The sequence below is a fragment of the Heterodontus francisci genome, chromosome 14 (assembly GCF_036365525.1).
Source record: "Heterodontus francisci isolate sHetFra1 chromosome 14, sHetFra1.hap1, whole genome shotgun sequence".
NCBI classification, from domain to species: Eukaryota; Metazoa; Chordata; class Chondrichthyes; order Heterodontiformes; family Heterodontidae; genus Heterodontus; species Heterodontus francisci.
In genome coordinates this window covers 38,442,001-38,457,560 of record NC_090384.1, presented here as the reverse complement: position 1 = coordinate 38,457,560, position 15,560 = coordinate 38,442,001, and the positions used below count along the sequence as shown (strand labels likewise).

The 15,560-nt window shown below is 42.1% G+C and overlaps 1 protein-coding gene across 7 annotated transcripts in view; it reads right to left on the bottom strand.

The window, feature by feature from the left end:
• The window catches only part of mrpl23 (mitochondrial ribosomal protein L23), a 73,497-nt gene that overhangs the window by 40,150 nt on the left and 17,787 nt on the right, over positions 1–15,560 (bottom strand). For 6 of the 7 annotated variants that reach the window (XM_068046040.1, XM_068046036.1, XM_068046041.1 and 3 more), the window contains exon 5: positions 2,815–2,966. In XM_068046040.1, the coding sequence (XP_067902141.1) occupies positions 2,815–2,966 (152 nt within the window). Of the gene's footprint in view, positions 1–2,157; positions 2,967–15,560 lie in introns of those variants that run through there. The other variant, XM_068046037.1, reaches the window with a different exon arrangement.

Genomic DNA, 15,560 nt, shown 5'->3' with positions numbered 1-15,560 from the left:
GAACAGGCAGTAGAGATTTGCCCTGTTTACTGACATTACACCAAAGCAGCTTTACTGAGGAACGAAGGTGGCCCCTTCTTTTAATTTTATCCAATTTGCATGAAAGTAATTGCAAATTAAAGTGAGTGCAATGGGGTTAATATGAATCCTAATATTTATCATTCCTGAACAGGGAAGACAAAAAATCAATTTTGCATCAGTTCATTAAAGAAATCAATGCTGTATTTTATACAGAAATAACACTTCTATAGAAAGGCGCCAAAGGATACAGCAGTATCATAGATAGAAGAACACAACTACAGAATTTTCACGAGTTTCAGTTGAGTTTTTTGGTTGTGAGGGTAAACCATAAAATTCATTTGTGGAATATTGGCATCTGTTGAGCTGGCATGACTTATGTTGCAAATCGGCAAAAACTGACCCTCCTCCATCCAAACTATGTCTCCTCAGACAACGAAAGGCCCAATTTCTTCAATGTTTCTCCTCCAAGAACTATATAAACATGTTGCAGTGAGCACATACAACCTCACACCTATTACTCGCCTTTAATTCCTTAACAACAACCACAGCAACCATCAAAAGTAAGCTACAGAAATGCCACCAGACCACCAAGCAGCTCAGGTGAGGGGAAACCCCAAAAAGCACAACAAACCTTGCACACAAAGAAAATAGCAGACATGTTGAGTTTGACTTTCACTGACAAGAAGCCCTGAGCGTCCACAGATGAAAGTATTTGCTGAGCAACTAGACATTATAAATGGAAGTGTAATTAAGTCCTGTTCACTAGGACAAAGTCAAATGTAAACTGGAATCCTGACCAGCAATGAAACACCAGTCTTCAGCCTCTCAAGCCATCCTAGCTTGCAACTGGCATGGCAGACTCACAGCCAAGATAATTTTTGTTTCTCCTGCCATTTAACTGCACTATATAAAACTCCACAGACAGCATTAGAACAAGCAGTCGCCCACAGCAAAGCAAACAGATATGCCCTAAAAAGAACTGCACATCAATGTTCATTATACACATAAATTATTTAACTAGACCCACAATGACTAATCCACCATCTCTTTTGATACCTAACTAACCCCATCACTTTGATACATACTTAATACATAACTTTAATCTCGTTGATTACATAACAGCACCTAAAGTTAAGTGTTGTAATCAATAAGAAAAATGGTAAATGTATGTAACCGCTTATTCAAGCTAGCAATGAAAGTGTTGTAAAGCTATCTTAATGAATATGAAAATAATGAAGCCACTATAAACAGAAGCAACTACATTTAAGAGGACAGAGAAATCACACCACCTAAAGTTCTGATAGAACTTTAAATTTCAAGTCTGTAAAAGAGTTTGTGCATTATGTTTACACTGCACCATTTCTCCCCAACTGCCTGCCACCACACCTTGATACCAAGGTGAGAGCTTAGAACAACCTGCTTCTAATGAAGAGCATTAATAGCCACGATGATATCTGATTAGGAGGTTCACTTCTGGTGCTGGTGGTACTTAAGACAAAAGATTTTAAATATAGATTTAGTAATTTAAATTTGTATTACTGCCAAGATGAACTAAGATTTTTCTCTTAGCTTTCCACTCAGCATTCCCTCTCCCTTAAAGCACTGGTGTGCCCTGTTCCTATGACTGCTCACTTACTCCAGCAAACAACTGGAGAACTGGTTGCTACTCCTGTTTCCTTTTAACCAGCTCTCAGCTTTGTTGGAAAGGAGAGGTTTCTCAAGCTTTTCACATAGTGCCTGATCTGTCGCAAATTTAACAAGAAAAGCAGAATGCTTTGCATTATTTATCCACAGAATTCATGCATGCAGAGAAACGAAACGAAACACTGGAACATAGTTTTATCACATAGGGTTTTCCTGAATAGCAAGGCTTATGAACTATTCCAAGTGTTTTTTCCAATCCATGCTAGATTGCAAGTACTTGGTACTAATATCACACCATGACTTTTGGGTAATGTGCACTTTCATTTTCTTATCCACCTTAAATAACAGGTAAGTCTGAAAACACAATATCCAGCACCATTGAGGGATTGGAACACGTCAAATGTGTCTTTCATCACAACTTGCGCAGGGAAATAGTGAAATATTCCAATTCTTTATGGTTTTTGGTTGTGAAACAAACCTGCTAATTCAATAGTTCTTTCAAATTTTATTCAAATTATCACATTAATATATTGGACTGCTGCTGGAACAAAAATGCACAGTTACAATTCACAATTTTGATTCTTTGTGAAAAATACAGTGTACAGAGTAACCCAATAATTTCCTTGGAAGGCATGATCTTTTAACATAACATCTGACCTTAGAATAACTTCATTTTGTTCAACCAATGTCGAATTTAACCTCTTAAATTGACAAGCTGCCAGGGCGCCCTCGCGTGTTTACACATACATTCACTTTCGCAGCTCCCAGAGGATTCTGCGCTGAGTCAGAGACAAACAATGCCCAGAGGTTTGCACCAGTTACTGGGAGCTGGGTTTCCGATCAGCAGACGTCAAAGCTCACTCAAAGCCCACCTTACAACAGAGTACGGCACGATGCATTACAAGAATCTACTCAAATCACTTGTTGAAGAACAGCTGTTGATCAGCAAACATTACACAAAATCAAATGTCCACAGGGGGAACCCCTCACAATGAACAATATGAAGCATTTGAAGCCTGCTGAGCTGAAACTCCTTCAAAACAAAACATCCAGTTCATGCTTGGTCAGCAAGATATCTGAAAAATAATACTTTCTTTTTAAAAAATGCAAGTACAACTTTCAAAAAGTTGTTTCTCTTAAAGTCCAAACCATTCAGTGACGCCTCCTCGACGCGGGTCTGCTTTCTGTTTCTGCTTCTCATCTTCCATAAACTTATTTTGGATTTCTTTCATAGAGCCTGGTTCGGGAGTTTGATCTTTTTGAGGAAAAATGTCTGGAAATTCAAAAGTCTGACCTTGGGCCTAAATGAAACAAAAAAACATTTTTATGCATTAAAAATGTTAAGTTGCATGGAGGCAATCATCTATCACATATTTAACTTTTAGATTGCTGAAACTTTATAGATACGTAGCAAATTAGATATCCCCCATATAATTAACAAATGTTCACATTCAAGTGGTGCAGTGCTGCATAGTTTTGGAAGATGCACCCGCCATTCCTAACATGTCAAGCTCCTATCTCAACAGTACTGTCACCAGAAGGTACTAAGCCAAGTGCCAGTACATGTCATATTTTCTTTGAGAGGAGCTGAGTGAGAGCAAACAAGGAAAATAATTTTTTTTAAAAACCAAGTAATTTCTGCATGCCTCCTAGCAGCCAGTTAAAGTGCAAGGAGATGCAAAGGAAATGAGGAACAAGATGGTGCAACAAACCACGACAGGTAACTCAGAGATTTTGCTTTAGCCATTAAGTTCAACTGTATAATAACCGGGGAATGGAGCAAATTAAGATGGCAGATGCCAAGTAACATCCAACCTCCCTCCCCCCTCCACCACCACCAAGTGACTGGAATACCTTTCGCATCCAAAAGTGTCTGGCAGTCACAATGTATCAAAGTGGCTTCTTTTTCCTCTTTTGGATGGTGTTTGTTAGATTTGCAATATGCCTCTTTGATACTTAGAACAAAATAACTTTTGGCAGTTGTAATTTGGTGGTCATGTGACTGGACCTGAAAGATGTTCAACTGAAAAATAATCACTGGCATTAAACTCCCACAGTAAACCAGATGTGGAATGCAAAGTGAAATACTGTAGCACTCATTATTTCTGCCAATGGTGTTTCTATTCATTAGGAATTGATGACATATCTCTGCTCCAAATTTGTTTCAGGAAATTTACATCATTTGATGCATTCAAGAGAAAGGAATGTTTCAATAGAACCAAAATGAATGGAATTTGCCCATCAGCTTTCATAGTCAGATGTGCTTTTCTCTTTCAGGTAAACTACCTTCATCAATAGCTATATATTAACAGTAGTTTATACTGCAACTATACATTTATAAAAATGGGTTTAATTTCAATATATAATGCATTAGTTCCATTTAAGCCACTCCCCTGTTAATTACATTACTGTTTTTATTATTAATGCTGTATTACACAATAGTCTGACATCCTATACTTCTGAAGTGGTTTCCATTTGCCCAAGTTAATCTTGTTTCAGTCAAGCAGCTAATGGAGAATTCTTCTGCATGTGACAAGTGCACTTTGTTAGAACCTACAGAAGCAGACAGATGTGCAAGAGAGTTGCCTTATTCAAATACAGGGTGGTAACTGAGAATAACGTTTAAAACAAAACAGCAAAGTTAGAGTTAAATTCACCATTAAAGCCAAGGGCCAGGGTTTTATCTGGGCGATGGGGATCTCAACCACTGGCAAAAGCGCCAGCAAGAGCCCCGCATTACCTCCTCTGGGGAAGGTCTGTCACATCTGGGGCCAATTAGGCACTTAGACGGACAGCGGTGAGCCTTCCCTAGGATCAAGGATCCCGGCGGTGCAAGTCCCAGCTGCTGAAAGCTATCAGCAAATCACAGGCTGGCAGCTTTTTAGTTGAGCAGCGCCACCACGGAGGAGGTGGCTGCTCTGGTAATGGACCCACCAGTAGCCATGGATCACCGAGGGACCCAGGCCACAGGTAAGTCAGGGCGGGAGGGGTTTCTCGAGGGGGTGGGGTCATTAGCAAGGGTGTAGGCGTGGCACTCAGCAGGCACCCCCCCTTCCCGATGCTGGGTCGCTCATTCAGGCACCGTGCATTTTAATGAGGGACCCCCACCCCCATCCTGTAGCCGACAAGCAACCCGCACAGGTTTGCTTAGCATGCTCACCATATGGCGACAGGCCCACCCACCGCTGGGCTAATTCTGCCAGCAGCGTGATGAAGCCCTAAACTGGGCATTAATTGCCCACTTAAGGGCCTCAACTGGCGCGGGGCAGGAAGGCTGTTCACAGGCCTTCCCGCTCCAGACTTAATTTGGATGGAGGCAGGAAGGTGGTGGGGTCCCCCGCCACCCCCATCCCCCTCCCATTATATGCTATCTCGCCTCCAAATCCAACACGGGAGAAGAGCATAAAATTCCCCCCAAGGACTTGGGAAGGTATCCTATTAAAGGGAATCAATATTTCTACTTCCACCACGGGATAGGGACCAAGATCTGGAAAATGGGATTAGGTGGCGAGCTCTTTTTCAGCTGGCACAGAAATGATGGGCTGAATGGCCTCCTTCTGTTCAGTGCATTTTCTATGTTTCCATGTCAAAGCTTTCTGCAAACATATTAGAACTTTCACTTAATGTCTCTGCAGTTGGCAAGCGAGTTAAGAAACTGACACCAAATGCTATATACTTGTAAACAAAGCTGATTTATTTGGCATTCTAAGGAGGTGAACATTAGCTAGAACTCCTGTTGCTGATTCAGTGTCCCATGACAATATCAGGTGAGGGCAGGATCAGACTTGAAAATGATGGCGCATTGTGGTCAAAGAGCCTGCCAATGTTCACCAATAAGACTCAGACATGAAGGTAAAGTGATAAATGCGAATGTTTAAAACAAAACAGCAGAGTTATGGTCAAATTTACCATTAAAGTCAAGGGCTGAATTTTCATTTGTGGGTCCCAATCCTGCCATCGGGAGGAAACGGGGGTCTGCAGTGGACACGTGCCAGCTTCGGGACCCAGAGGGCGATTTCTGAGGAGGCAGCCAATTAAGCAGCCGCCTCCAGGAGCCTATACAATTAAGGATGGAGGGCAGGCCAATGTAGGTAGAAGAGAGGGAGGGTGCCTCTGAAAACTTTATAAAAACCTAAAAATTAAAAGGACGCCACAGCTGCACAACCGCTGTGGCTATCTCGGTATGTCAGCTGCGGGGGGAATGGTGGTTCAAACAATGTTTCAGCACTGCACCCCAACCACCCAACCCACCCCCCACCCCAGTCTTCAATTGACCTCAGAAAATTGGTTATAATTCTTTACCAAAATGGGCTGACAGCAGGAACATGCTGGCAAACTGCTCTCCAATGTTCCAGCCCTCCCACCTTCGGTCCCACCTCCAACACAATTCAAATCCTTCCTGAGACCTTGGGCAGAAGTTATCAATAGGAATCAATAATTCCGTTACTATCACTACAGGCCAAGAGCTGGCAAAAGGATTCTGCGCATACTCTAAACAACAGAATTAGAGAAGTGTACAGAACCACTGTTTATTCTCTCATCCTTAAAAGTCTGAGTAAAATACCAACACTGTTCGGCATCCTCACAAAACCCAAAGCTCATTTCAAAACAATTCTACTTAAAGTTTCAGAAACTTCAAGAGAGCGAGTTACATTAACTATTCAATGTATTTAATTGACCTTTATGGTCTGGCACCCGATTGTAAAAGTCAAGGTCTCCAAAAGACAAAATTAGACTTTGCATTCCAGATTCCAAACAAAACTCCCCTCTTCAAAGGCTGGCTAAATAATGCAATACAACATGTACAAAGACAGGTCATCCTTGGAGAGCAAATTGCATTTTTTATCCTTTTATTTTAGCACATCAAGCTCTCCTTTGAGATTTAAGAGAAGCTAAGCCTGCTGAGCTGAAGCAATCCTCTTTACCATACTATTAATCTTCAAGGATGGGGCAGTGCAGTGGTCATGTTACTGGACTAGTAATCCAGAGACCTAGACTAGTATTCCAGTAAACGCGAGTTCAAACCTTACCATGGCAGTTTGAGAATTTGAATTCTAGAAATTAAAAAAAAAGGTACCAGTAAAAGTGACTATTAATACGTTGCATTGTTGTAAAAATCCAAGGGAAGGAAAACTGCCATTCTTACCCGTAAGCGATTCCAGCCCCACACCAAGATGGTTAATTCATAACTGCTCTTCAGTTGTTAGGGATGAACAAGAAATGCTGGTCTTGGCTGCAACACCCACATCCAGAGAATGAATTTTTAAAACACTGCTTAGATGAGTTGGTTAAGTAGCAGACTTAAAAGATATGTGAATCAGCACAATAAACCGGAAGACAGACTTCTTGTGATCAGATGTGCAACTGAAGTCTATTAAATGATATTTTCCTTTGTAATACCATTGCAAACTTAGCACTGATAGTTACATGATTTGCATGTTATGCTGCTATGATTTTGGTCATCGCGATTTCGATACCATGTTAATTCTGAAAGTTCAGTTTAATTAACATTTTGATGATCACATCTACAACAGTACAGTGTAAGATTCTTTCCCATCACCACACCCCCTTTTCAATTTTCTCTCATTTACCTTGCTGTGGGAGGTTTCGACTCCTTATTTCAATGGCCAACTCCAGTATCTTGGCCACGTGATCATTATTCATGTCGGAATCTTGTTGCTGAATATTGCTAGGCTTTTTGACCTTAGTGTGGCATCACAGTCAAGCCTGATCCTGCCCTCACCTGATATTGACATAGGACACTGAGTCAGCAGCAGGAATTCTAGCCAACTTTCATCTCTCTATAATGCCAAGTAACAGCTTTATTTACCAGTATATAGCGTTTTGTGTCAGGTCCTTGAAGTCTCGGCAATTAGCTGCAGGTTAAGTGAAAATTCAAATGAATGAATGTTTATTGTCTGCGAATAGCATGCTGAATTTCCATTATGTGCCATCACTATAGAAAGCAAACATCCTGTGCTCTGGACACTAACAGATTAAACTGCCGAAAATTTTATGCAGAAACAAGCTGACAGCAAGTTGCTGAAGTCACTCCAAATAACAGCAGCTCGAATCACTTCTTGAAATGACTGAACAGACAAATCCATCAGTTGAGTTCTTCACAGATCTTTCAAATGAACAAAAAGGGAATAGCCACCCGATCCATACTGGTTAGTTTTTCTTGCAGCTATACAGGGACAACTATTTACAGAAATACTTGTTGCCTCCACGACTGTTGAAGATAGTTCGAAACAGCAACAAAAGTCTGATTCTTAAATCCAAAAACCTTTTGAAAACACAGCCTCATCTTCAAGTCGTCAATCTGTAAGACAGGTACTTTACTCAAAAACTGGACAGCTAGTTCCATAATATGCACACATAGCATGCTGCTGTTTATCTTTCATGTTAGACAAGTGCTGTCTTTGTTATATCCTGATTAGATCAACAAATGCACATTAATAATTTCTACCACTTGACTATTACTAAACCGAGATTTGCATCTGGGTAAACAATTAACAGAATTTGCTTGACTGGTTTTTTTGTTACATATATCTCTTGCAGAGCCAAAGAATAGAAGCCCTTCTCCCAGGATAGTTGCAGAAGTTATTTTTAAGATGGTAACTCTTAACAGGTTCAATTTTTTTTTAAGCTAAGAAATATATTAAAAGAAACTCCTATTTATAAAGAGCCTTCAATGTAGTAAATCAACCCAAGGCACACTACCAGTACATTACTAAACAAAATTCGGCACCGAGCCACATAGGGAGCAACAAGGACAGGTGACCAAATGCTTGGTCAAAGAGGTAGGTTTTAAAGGAGGGTCTTAAAGGAGGAGAGGTCGAAGGGCAGAGGGGAAATTCCAGACTTTAGGGTCTAAGCAGCTGAAGGCTCAATCACCAAAGGTGCAGTGATGGAAATCTGGGATGCTCAAGAGGACAGAATTGGAGGAACACAGATATCTCAGTTGCAGGTCTGGGCATGGTTACAGAGATAGGGATGGGCAAGGCTATGGAGGGACTGGAAACAGGATGAGTGTTTTAAGATGGTAACTCTTAACAGGTTCAATTTTTTTTTAAGCTAAGAAATATATTAAAAGAAACTTTTAAAATGTTTTAAAATCAAGGTGCTGCCGAAAGCGGAACCGACTTGGGTCAACAAGCACAGGGGTGATGGGTGAGCGGGGCTTGGTAAGAGGTAGAATACAGGCAGATAAAATTTGGCTGAACAATCTTTGTGACTTAAAAGATCTTCAAGTACAGCTACCACAGTTTCAATTTCAAAGGTTAAAGAGTGGACTAGTTAATTAGGTAGCTAGCTTATACTGGTGTCTGAGCTCCAGCAAAGCTGACACATCATTGTTTTCTTGGAGTATAAATTCATGGGACTCTCAGTGCTGCTTATCCGCACTAAGTGCTGCTGGTGGGCACAGAGTGTGAAGAAGGGAGTTTGGTAAATGAATGAGTTCAGTAAGGAGGAGAACTATAACTTAATTAAGAAAAAATAAATTTAATTTAATTAACACAATATAGATGGCAGGACAGGTGATATGTCGTGGCTGCAGTATGTGGGAGCTCCTGGATGCCATTGCAATCCGTGACAAACACGTCTGTAATAAGTGTCTGCGGCTTGAGGAGTTCGGTTCAGAGTCATTGAGCTGCAGACACTGCAATGCATCAGGGAGAGGAAGATTACCTGAACACTTTGTTCCAGAAGGCGGTCACACCCCTTAGGATAGGGTCATCTGATTTGGTCAGGGACAGGAGGGTGTGAGTGCGAGTCAGGCAGGTAAGGGGATCAAGAAGGTGGGAATTGAGGAGCCTCAGCCCTTGCAATAGAGCAACAAGCTTGAGGTTCTTGCAGCGTGTATGGACAAGTGCGAGGGCTGTAGTGTGGATGAGCAGACTGACCATGGCACCATGGTACAGGAAGTCGCTGAAGCGGGGGGAGCAAAAACAAATGTAGCGGTAGTAGGGGACAGTATAGTGAGGGGGACTGACACTGTTATAGAGTCAGAATTATACAGCACAGAAACAGGCCATTCAGACCATCGTGTCTGTGCCGGCCATCAAGCACCTACCTATTCCAGCACTTGGCCCGTAGTCTTGTATGCTATGGCGTTTCAAGTGCTCATCTAAATATTTATTAAATGTTGTGATGGTTCCTGCCTCTACCACCTCTTCAGGCAATGCGTTCCAGATCCCAACCACCCTCTGGGTGAAAAAGTTTTCCTCAAATCCCCTCTAAACCTCCTGCCCCTTACCTTAAATCTATGCTCCCTGGTATTGACCCCTCCGCTAAGAGAAAAAATTTCTTCCTATCTAATCTATCAATGCCCCTCATAATTTTGTATACCTCAATCATGTCCCCCCTCAGCCTTCTCTACTCTAAGGAAAACAACTCTAGCCTTTTCAGTCTTACTTCATAGCTGAAACGCTTCAGCCCAGGCAACATCCTGGTGAATCACCTCTGCACCTCTCCAGTGCAATCACATCCTTCCTATAGTGTGGTGCCCAGAACTGTACACAGTACTCCAGCTGTGGCCTAACTAGCGTTTTATACAGCTCCTCTGTCTCATAGAAACCTATGAAATTCTAAAAGGACTTGACAGGGTAGATGCAGGAAGGATGTTCCCGATGGTGGGGGAGTCCAGACCAGGGGTCATAGCCCAAGGATACAGGGTAAATCTTTCAGGACTGAGATAAGGAGAAATTTCTTCACCCAGAGAGTGGCGAGCCTGTGGAATTTGCTACCACAGAAAGCAGTTGAGGCCAAAATATTGAATGTTTTCAAAAAGGAGTTAGATATAGCTCTTGGGTCTAAAGGGATCAAAGGGTATGGGGCGAAAGCTGGAACAGGCTACTGAGCTGGATGATCAGCCATGATCATAATGAATGGTGGAACAGGCTCGAAAGGCTAAATGGCCTACTCCTGCTCCTATTTTCTATATTTCCCTGCTCTTGTATTCTATGCCTCGGCTAATAAAGGCAAGTATCCCATATGCCTTCCTAACCACCTTATCTACCTGTATTGCTGCCTTCAGTGATCTATGGACATGTACACCAAGGTCCCTTTGACACTCTGTACTTCCTAGGGTCCTACCATCCATTGTACATTCCCTTGCCTTGTTAGTCCTCCCAAAATGCATTACCTCACACTTCACAGGATTAAATTCCATTTGCCACTGCTCCACCCATCATACCAGCCCATCTATATCGTCCTGTAATCCAAGACTTTCTTCCTCACTATTTACGACACCACCAATTTTCGTGTCATCCGTGAACTTACTGATCATACCTCCTATATTCACGTCTAAATCATTAATGTACACTACAAACAGCAAGCGTCCCAGCACCGATCCCTATGGTACACCACTGGTCACAGGCTTCCACTCGCAAAAACAACCCATGACCATCACCCTCTGCCTTCTGCCACTAAGCCAATTTTGGATCCAATTTGCCAAATTGCCCTGGATCCCATGGGCTCTTACCTTCTTAACCTTCTCTGCAGCAAAGAGCGAGAGTCCAGAAGGCTGTGTTGCCTGCCCGGTGCCAGGGTTCCGGACATCTGCTCAATGCCAGAGAGGAACGTACAGTGGGAGGAGGAGGATCCAGTCGTAGTGGTCCATGTAGGTACCAACGTCTCAGGCAGGACAAGGAAAGAGGTTCCGCATAGTCAGTACAAGGAGCTAAGTACCAAATTTAGAAGAACATAAAAGGTAATAATCTCTGAATTATTACCTGAGGCACGTGCAAATTGGAGTAGGGTTAGGGTGAGATTAGAGAAACGAAGGCATGGCTCAAAAACTGGTGTAGTAAAAGTAGGCTCCGGTTCGAGGGGCACTGGCACCAGTTCTGGCGAAAGTGGGGGCTGTACCATTGGGATGGTATACACCTGAACCGTGCTGGGACCAGTGTTCTAGCGAGCCACATAACTAGGGAAGTAGAGAGGGTTTCAAACTAAATAGTGGTAACAAGGGATCAAATTTGGGAAGATGTGGTAAATCAAAAAGTAGAGTCAAGGCAAGAGAGAGAGGTATTAATATGGGAAATGATAAACAGTCCGTGACAGCAAGAGAAAGTGATGATAAATCTAAGAGTAAATCAGCAGACAAGCTAGACATTACAAAAATAATAAGGACAAAACTAAAGGCTGGGTATCTGAATGCACATAGTATTCAAAACAAAACAGATGAACTGATATCGCAAATAGAAATAAATCTCAGTGCAGAGACATGGCTGCAGGATGACAGATTGGAACTTGAATATTGAAGGGTACATGTTTTTAGGAAGGACAGGAAACTAGGAAAAGGTGGAGGGGTGGCGCTGTTATTTAATCATGGTATTAACAGACTAGAGAAGGATGACCCAAGTTCAGGAAACCAGGATGTAGAAGCAGTTTGGGTTGAGATGAGAAGTGATAAAGGCAAGAGATCACTTGTGGGAATGGTGTACAGGCCCCCTAACAGCAACCACATGGTAGGACAGGGTATAAAGGAAGAAATAATGGGTGCTTATCAGAAAGGTACAGCAATAATCATGGGGGATTTTAATCTACATATAGACCAGAAAAATCAGATGGGCAAAGGTAGCCTACAGGAGGAGTTCACAGAAAGTTTTCGGGATAGTTTCTTAGAACAGCATGTTCTGAAGCCAACCAGAGAGCAGGCTATACTAGACATGGTATTGTGCAACAAGATAGGAGTAATTAATGACCTCATAGCGAAGGTGCCCCAAGGCAGCAGCGATCATAATATGATTTGAATTTTACATTCTGTTTGAGGGAGAGAAGAATGGGTCTAAAACTAGTATTTTAAACTTAAATAAGGGCAATTATGAGGGCACAAAAGCAAAGCTAGCAAAAGTGAATAAGTTAAGGGATAGGTCAATAGAAATGTCATGGCAGACATTTAAGGGGATATTTCAGAATACCCAGGATACATTCCAACTAGAAAGAAAAATTCCAAGGGGAGGACCCACCATCCATGGTTAACTAAAAAAGTTAAAGATGGTATCAAACTTAATGAAAAAGCATATATTTGTGCAAAGATGGGTGGCAGGTCAGAAGATTGGGCAGAATGTAAAAAGCAGCAAAGAATAACAAAGATTGAGGAGGAAAAATTAGAGTACGAGAGAAAGCTGGCTTGAAATATAAAAACAGATAGTAAGAGTTTCTATTGTTATGACAGAGGCGGGAGGAGTGCATTGTTTATTCTAGTCCCACTTCTCCACAGGTCACAACATATATTTAAATATTCCCACTTCCCAATCATACTCTATTCTTCCCAGAATAAAACACACCAACCAGCTTTCTTTAAAACACAAAATTATCGGATTATAAAATAAGTCTTAACCAATAATGACGTAAAGCCTAAACACAGATTGAAACACTACAGTTCCCTTTTTTACCTTAGACACACACACACAAACACAGACTGGGATCTTTTAGGACAGTTCTTTTCAAGCAGCGTTGAGAATTAATTTAGCAGGCTTTTCTTCAAAGACAGGAGACGAGATGAATTGACACAGTGGACTTCTCAGGGTCTTTCAGAAAGGTGCTGGAAACCGGAGGTGGGTGTGGCCTCCTTCCTTGGAAATTCTCTTCTCTCCTTGGAAGTTCTTCTCTTCTTCTGCAGGCTTTTTAAAGAGGTGGAACAGGCTGTGATGAGCTAGGGTCTGTCCTTCAGTTTTTGTAAAAACTCCAACCCCTTTTAAACGGTTCATTCCCAACGCCAAACAATTCAAACGTGAAGCCAGAAACAGAAAGTCCACCTTCTGACCTGTCACTCCGCTGCACACATCTTCCCTAGTTACCAGGGTTTCTGTTCTATTTTTAACATGAGTCATGTGACAACCAGTAAATGTTGTTGTCCAACAGTGTTCTCTTGATGACCCTCTTGAAAAAAAACTGGCCCAACATTTCTTCAGTTTGACCATGAATCCTCCAAAAAATATTTTAACAAAACAGAAGCACTTTCGTAACACTACAGATATTTAATAAAGAAAAGTTAAAGTGAGCGTCGGTCCCATTGAAAGTGAGTCTGGGGAATTAATGAGGGAAAATAAAGAGATGGCAGATGAACTGAACAGGTATTTTTCATCTGTCTTCAACAGAGGATACAAGTAACATCCCAGAAATAGCTGTAAATCAGGAAATGGAAGGGACGGAGGAACTCAAGAAAATTACAATCACCAGGGAAGTGGTACTGAACAAACTGTTGGAGCTGCGGGCTGATAAGTCCCCGGGTCCTGATGGACTTCATCCTAGGGTCGTAAAAGAAGTGGCTATTGAGATAGTTGATTTGTTGGTTTTAATTTTCCAAAATTCCCTAGATTTGGGGAAGGTTCCATTAGATTGGAAAATAGCCAACACAACTCCTTTATTCAAAAAGGGAGGCAGAAAGCAGGAAACTACAGGCCAGTTAGCTTAACTTCTGTCTTAGGAAAAATGTTAGAAGCGATTCACAATATATATTAATGATATAGATGAGGGAATTAAAAGTAATATATCCAGGTTTGCAGACGACACAAAGCTGGGTGGGAGCTGTAAGGAAGATGCAGAGAAGCTCCAGTGTGATTTGAACAGGCTGAGTGAGTGGGCAAATACATGGCAGATGCAGTATAATGTGGATAAATGTGAGGTTATCCTCTTTGGTGGCAAAAGCAGAAAGGCAGATTATCTGAACGGCGATAAACTGGGAAAGCGGGGGGGGGGGGGTGCAGCGAGACTTGGGTGTCCTTGTGCACCAGTCGCTGAAAGCAAGCATGCGGGTGCAGCAGGCAGTTAAGTCGGTGAATGGTATGTTGGCCTTCACAGCGAGAGGATTCGAGTACAGGAGCAAGGATGTCTTGCTGCAGTTATACAGGGCCTTGGTGAGACCACATCTGGAGTATTGTGTGCTGTTTGGTCTCCTTATCTGAGGAAGGATGTTCTTGCTATAGAGGGAGTGCAGCGAACGTTCACCAGACTGATTCCTGGGATGGCAGGACTGACGTATGGAGAGAGATTAGGTCGATTAGGCTTGTGTTCGCTAGAGTTTATAAGAACGAGAGGGGATCTCATAGAAACCTACAAAATTCTAACAGGACTGGACAGGCTAGATGCAGGAAGGATGTTCCCGATGGCAGGGGAGTCCAGGACCAGGGATCACAGTCTAAGGATAAGTGGTAAGCCATTTAGGACTGAGATGAGGATTGATTTCTTCGCCCAGAGAGTGGTGAACCTGTGGAATTCTCTACCACAGAAAGCAGTTCAGGCCAAATCATTAAATAGATTCAGGAAAGAGTTAGATATAGTTCTTAGGGCTAAAGGGATCAAGGGATACGGGGAGAAAGCAGGAACAGGGTACTGAGTTTGGATGATCAACCATGATCGTATTGAATGGCGGTGCAGGTTTGAAGGGCCAAGTGGCCTACTCCTGCTCCTATTTTTCTATGTTTCTAACAGCAAACAAAGAGTAAGCATAAATGGTTTGTTTCCCGATTGACAAGATGTAATGAGTGGTGTGCCAGAGGGATCAGTGCTGGGGCTTCAACATTATACAATTTATATAAATGACTTGGCTGAAGGGACCCAAAGGTATGGTTGCTAAATTTGCTGATGACACAAATATCGGTAGGAAAGTAAGTTGTAAAGAGGACATAAGAAGGCTACAAAGGGATATACATGGTTAAGTGAGTAGGCAAAGGTCTGTCAGAGGCTTTGGAACTCTCTTTTTCAAAAGGCAGTGGAAGCAGTCTTTGAATATTTTTAAGGCAGAGGTAGATTACAAGCAAGGGGCTGAACGGTTATTGGCGGTAGGCGGGAATATGGAGTTGAGGTTACAATCAGATCAGCCATGATCTTGTTGAATGGTGGAGCAGGCTCAAGGGGCCAAGTGACCTACTCCTGCTCCTAAT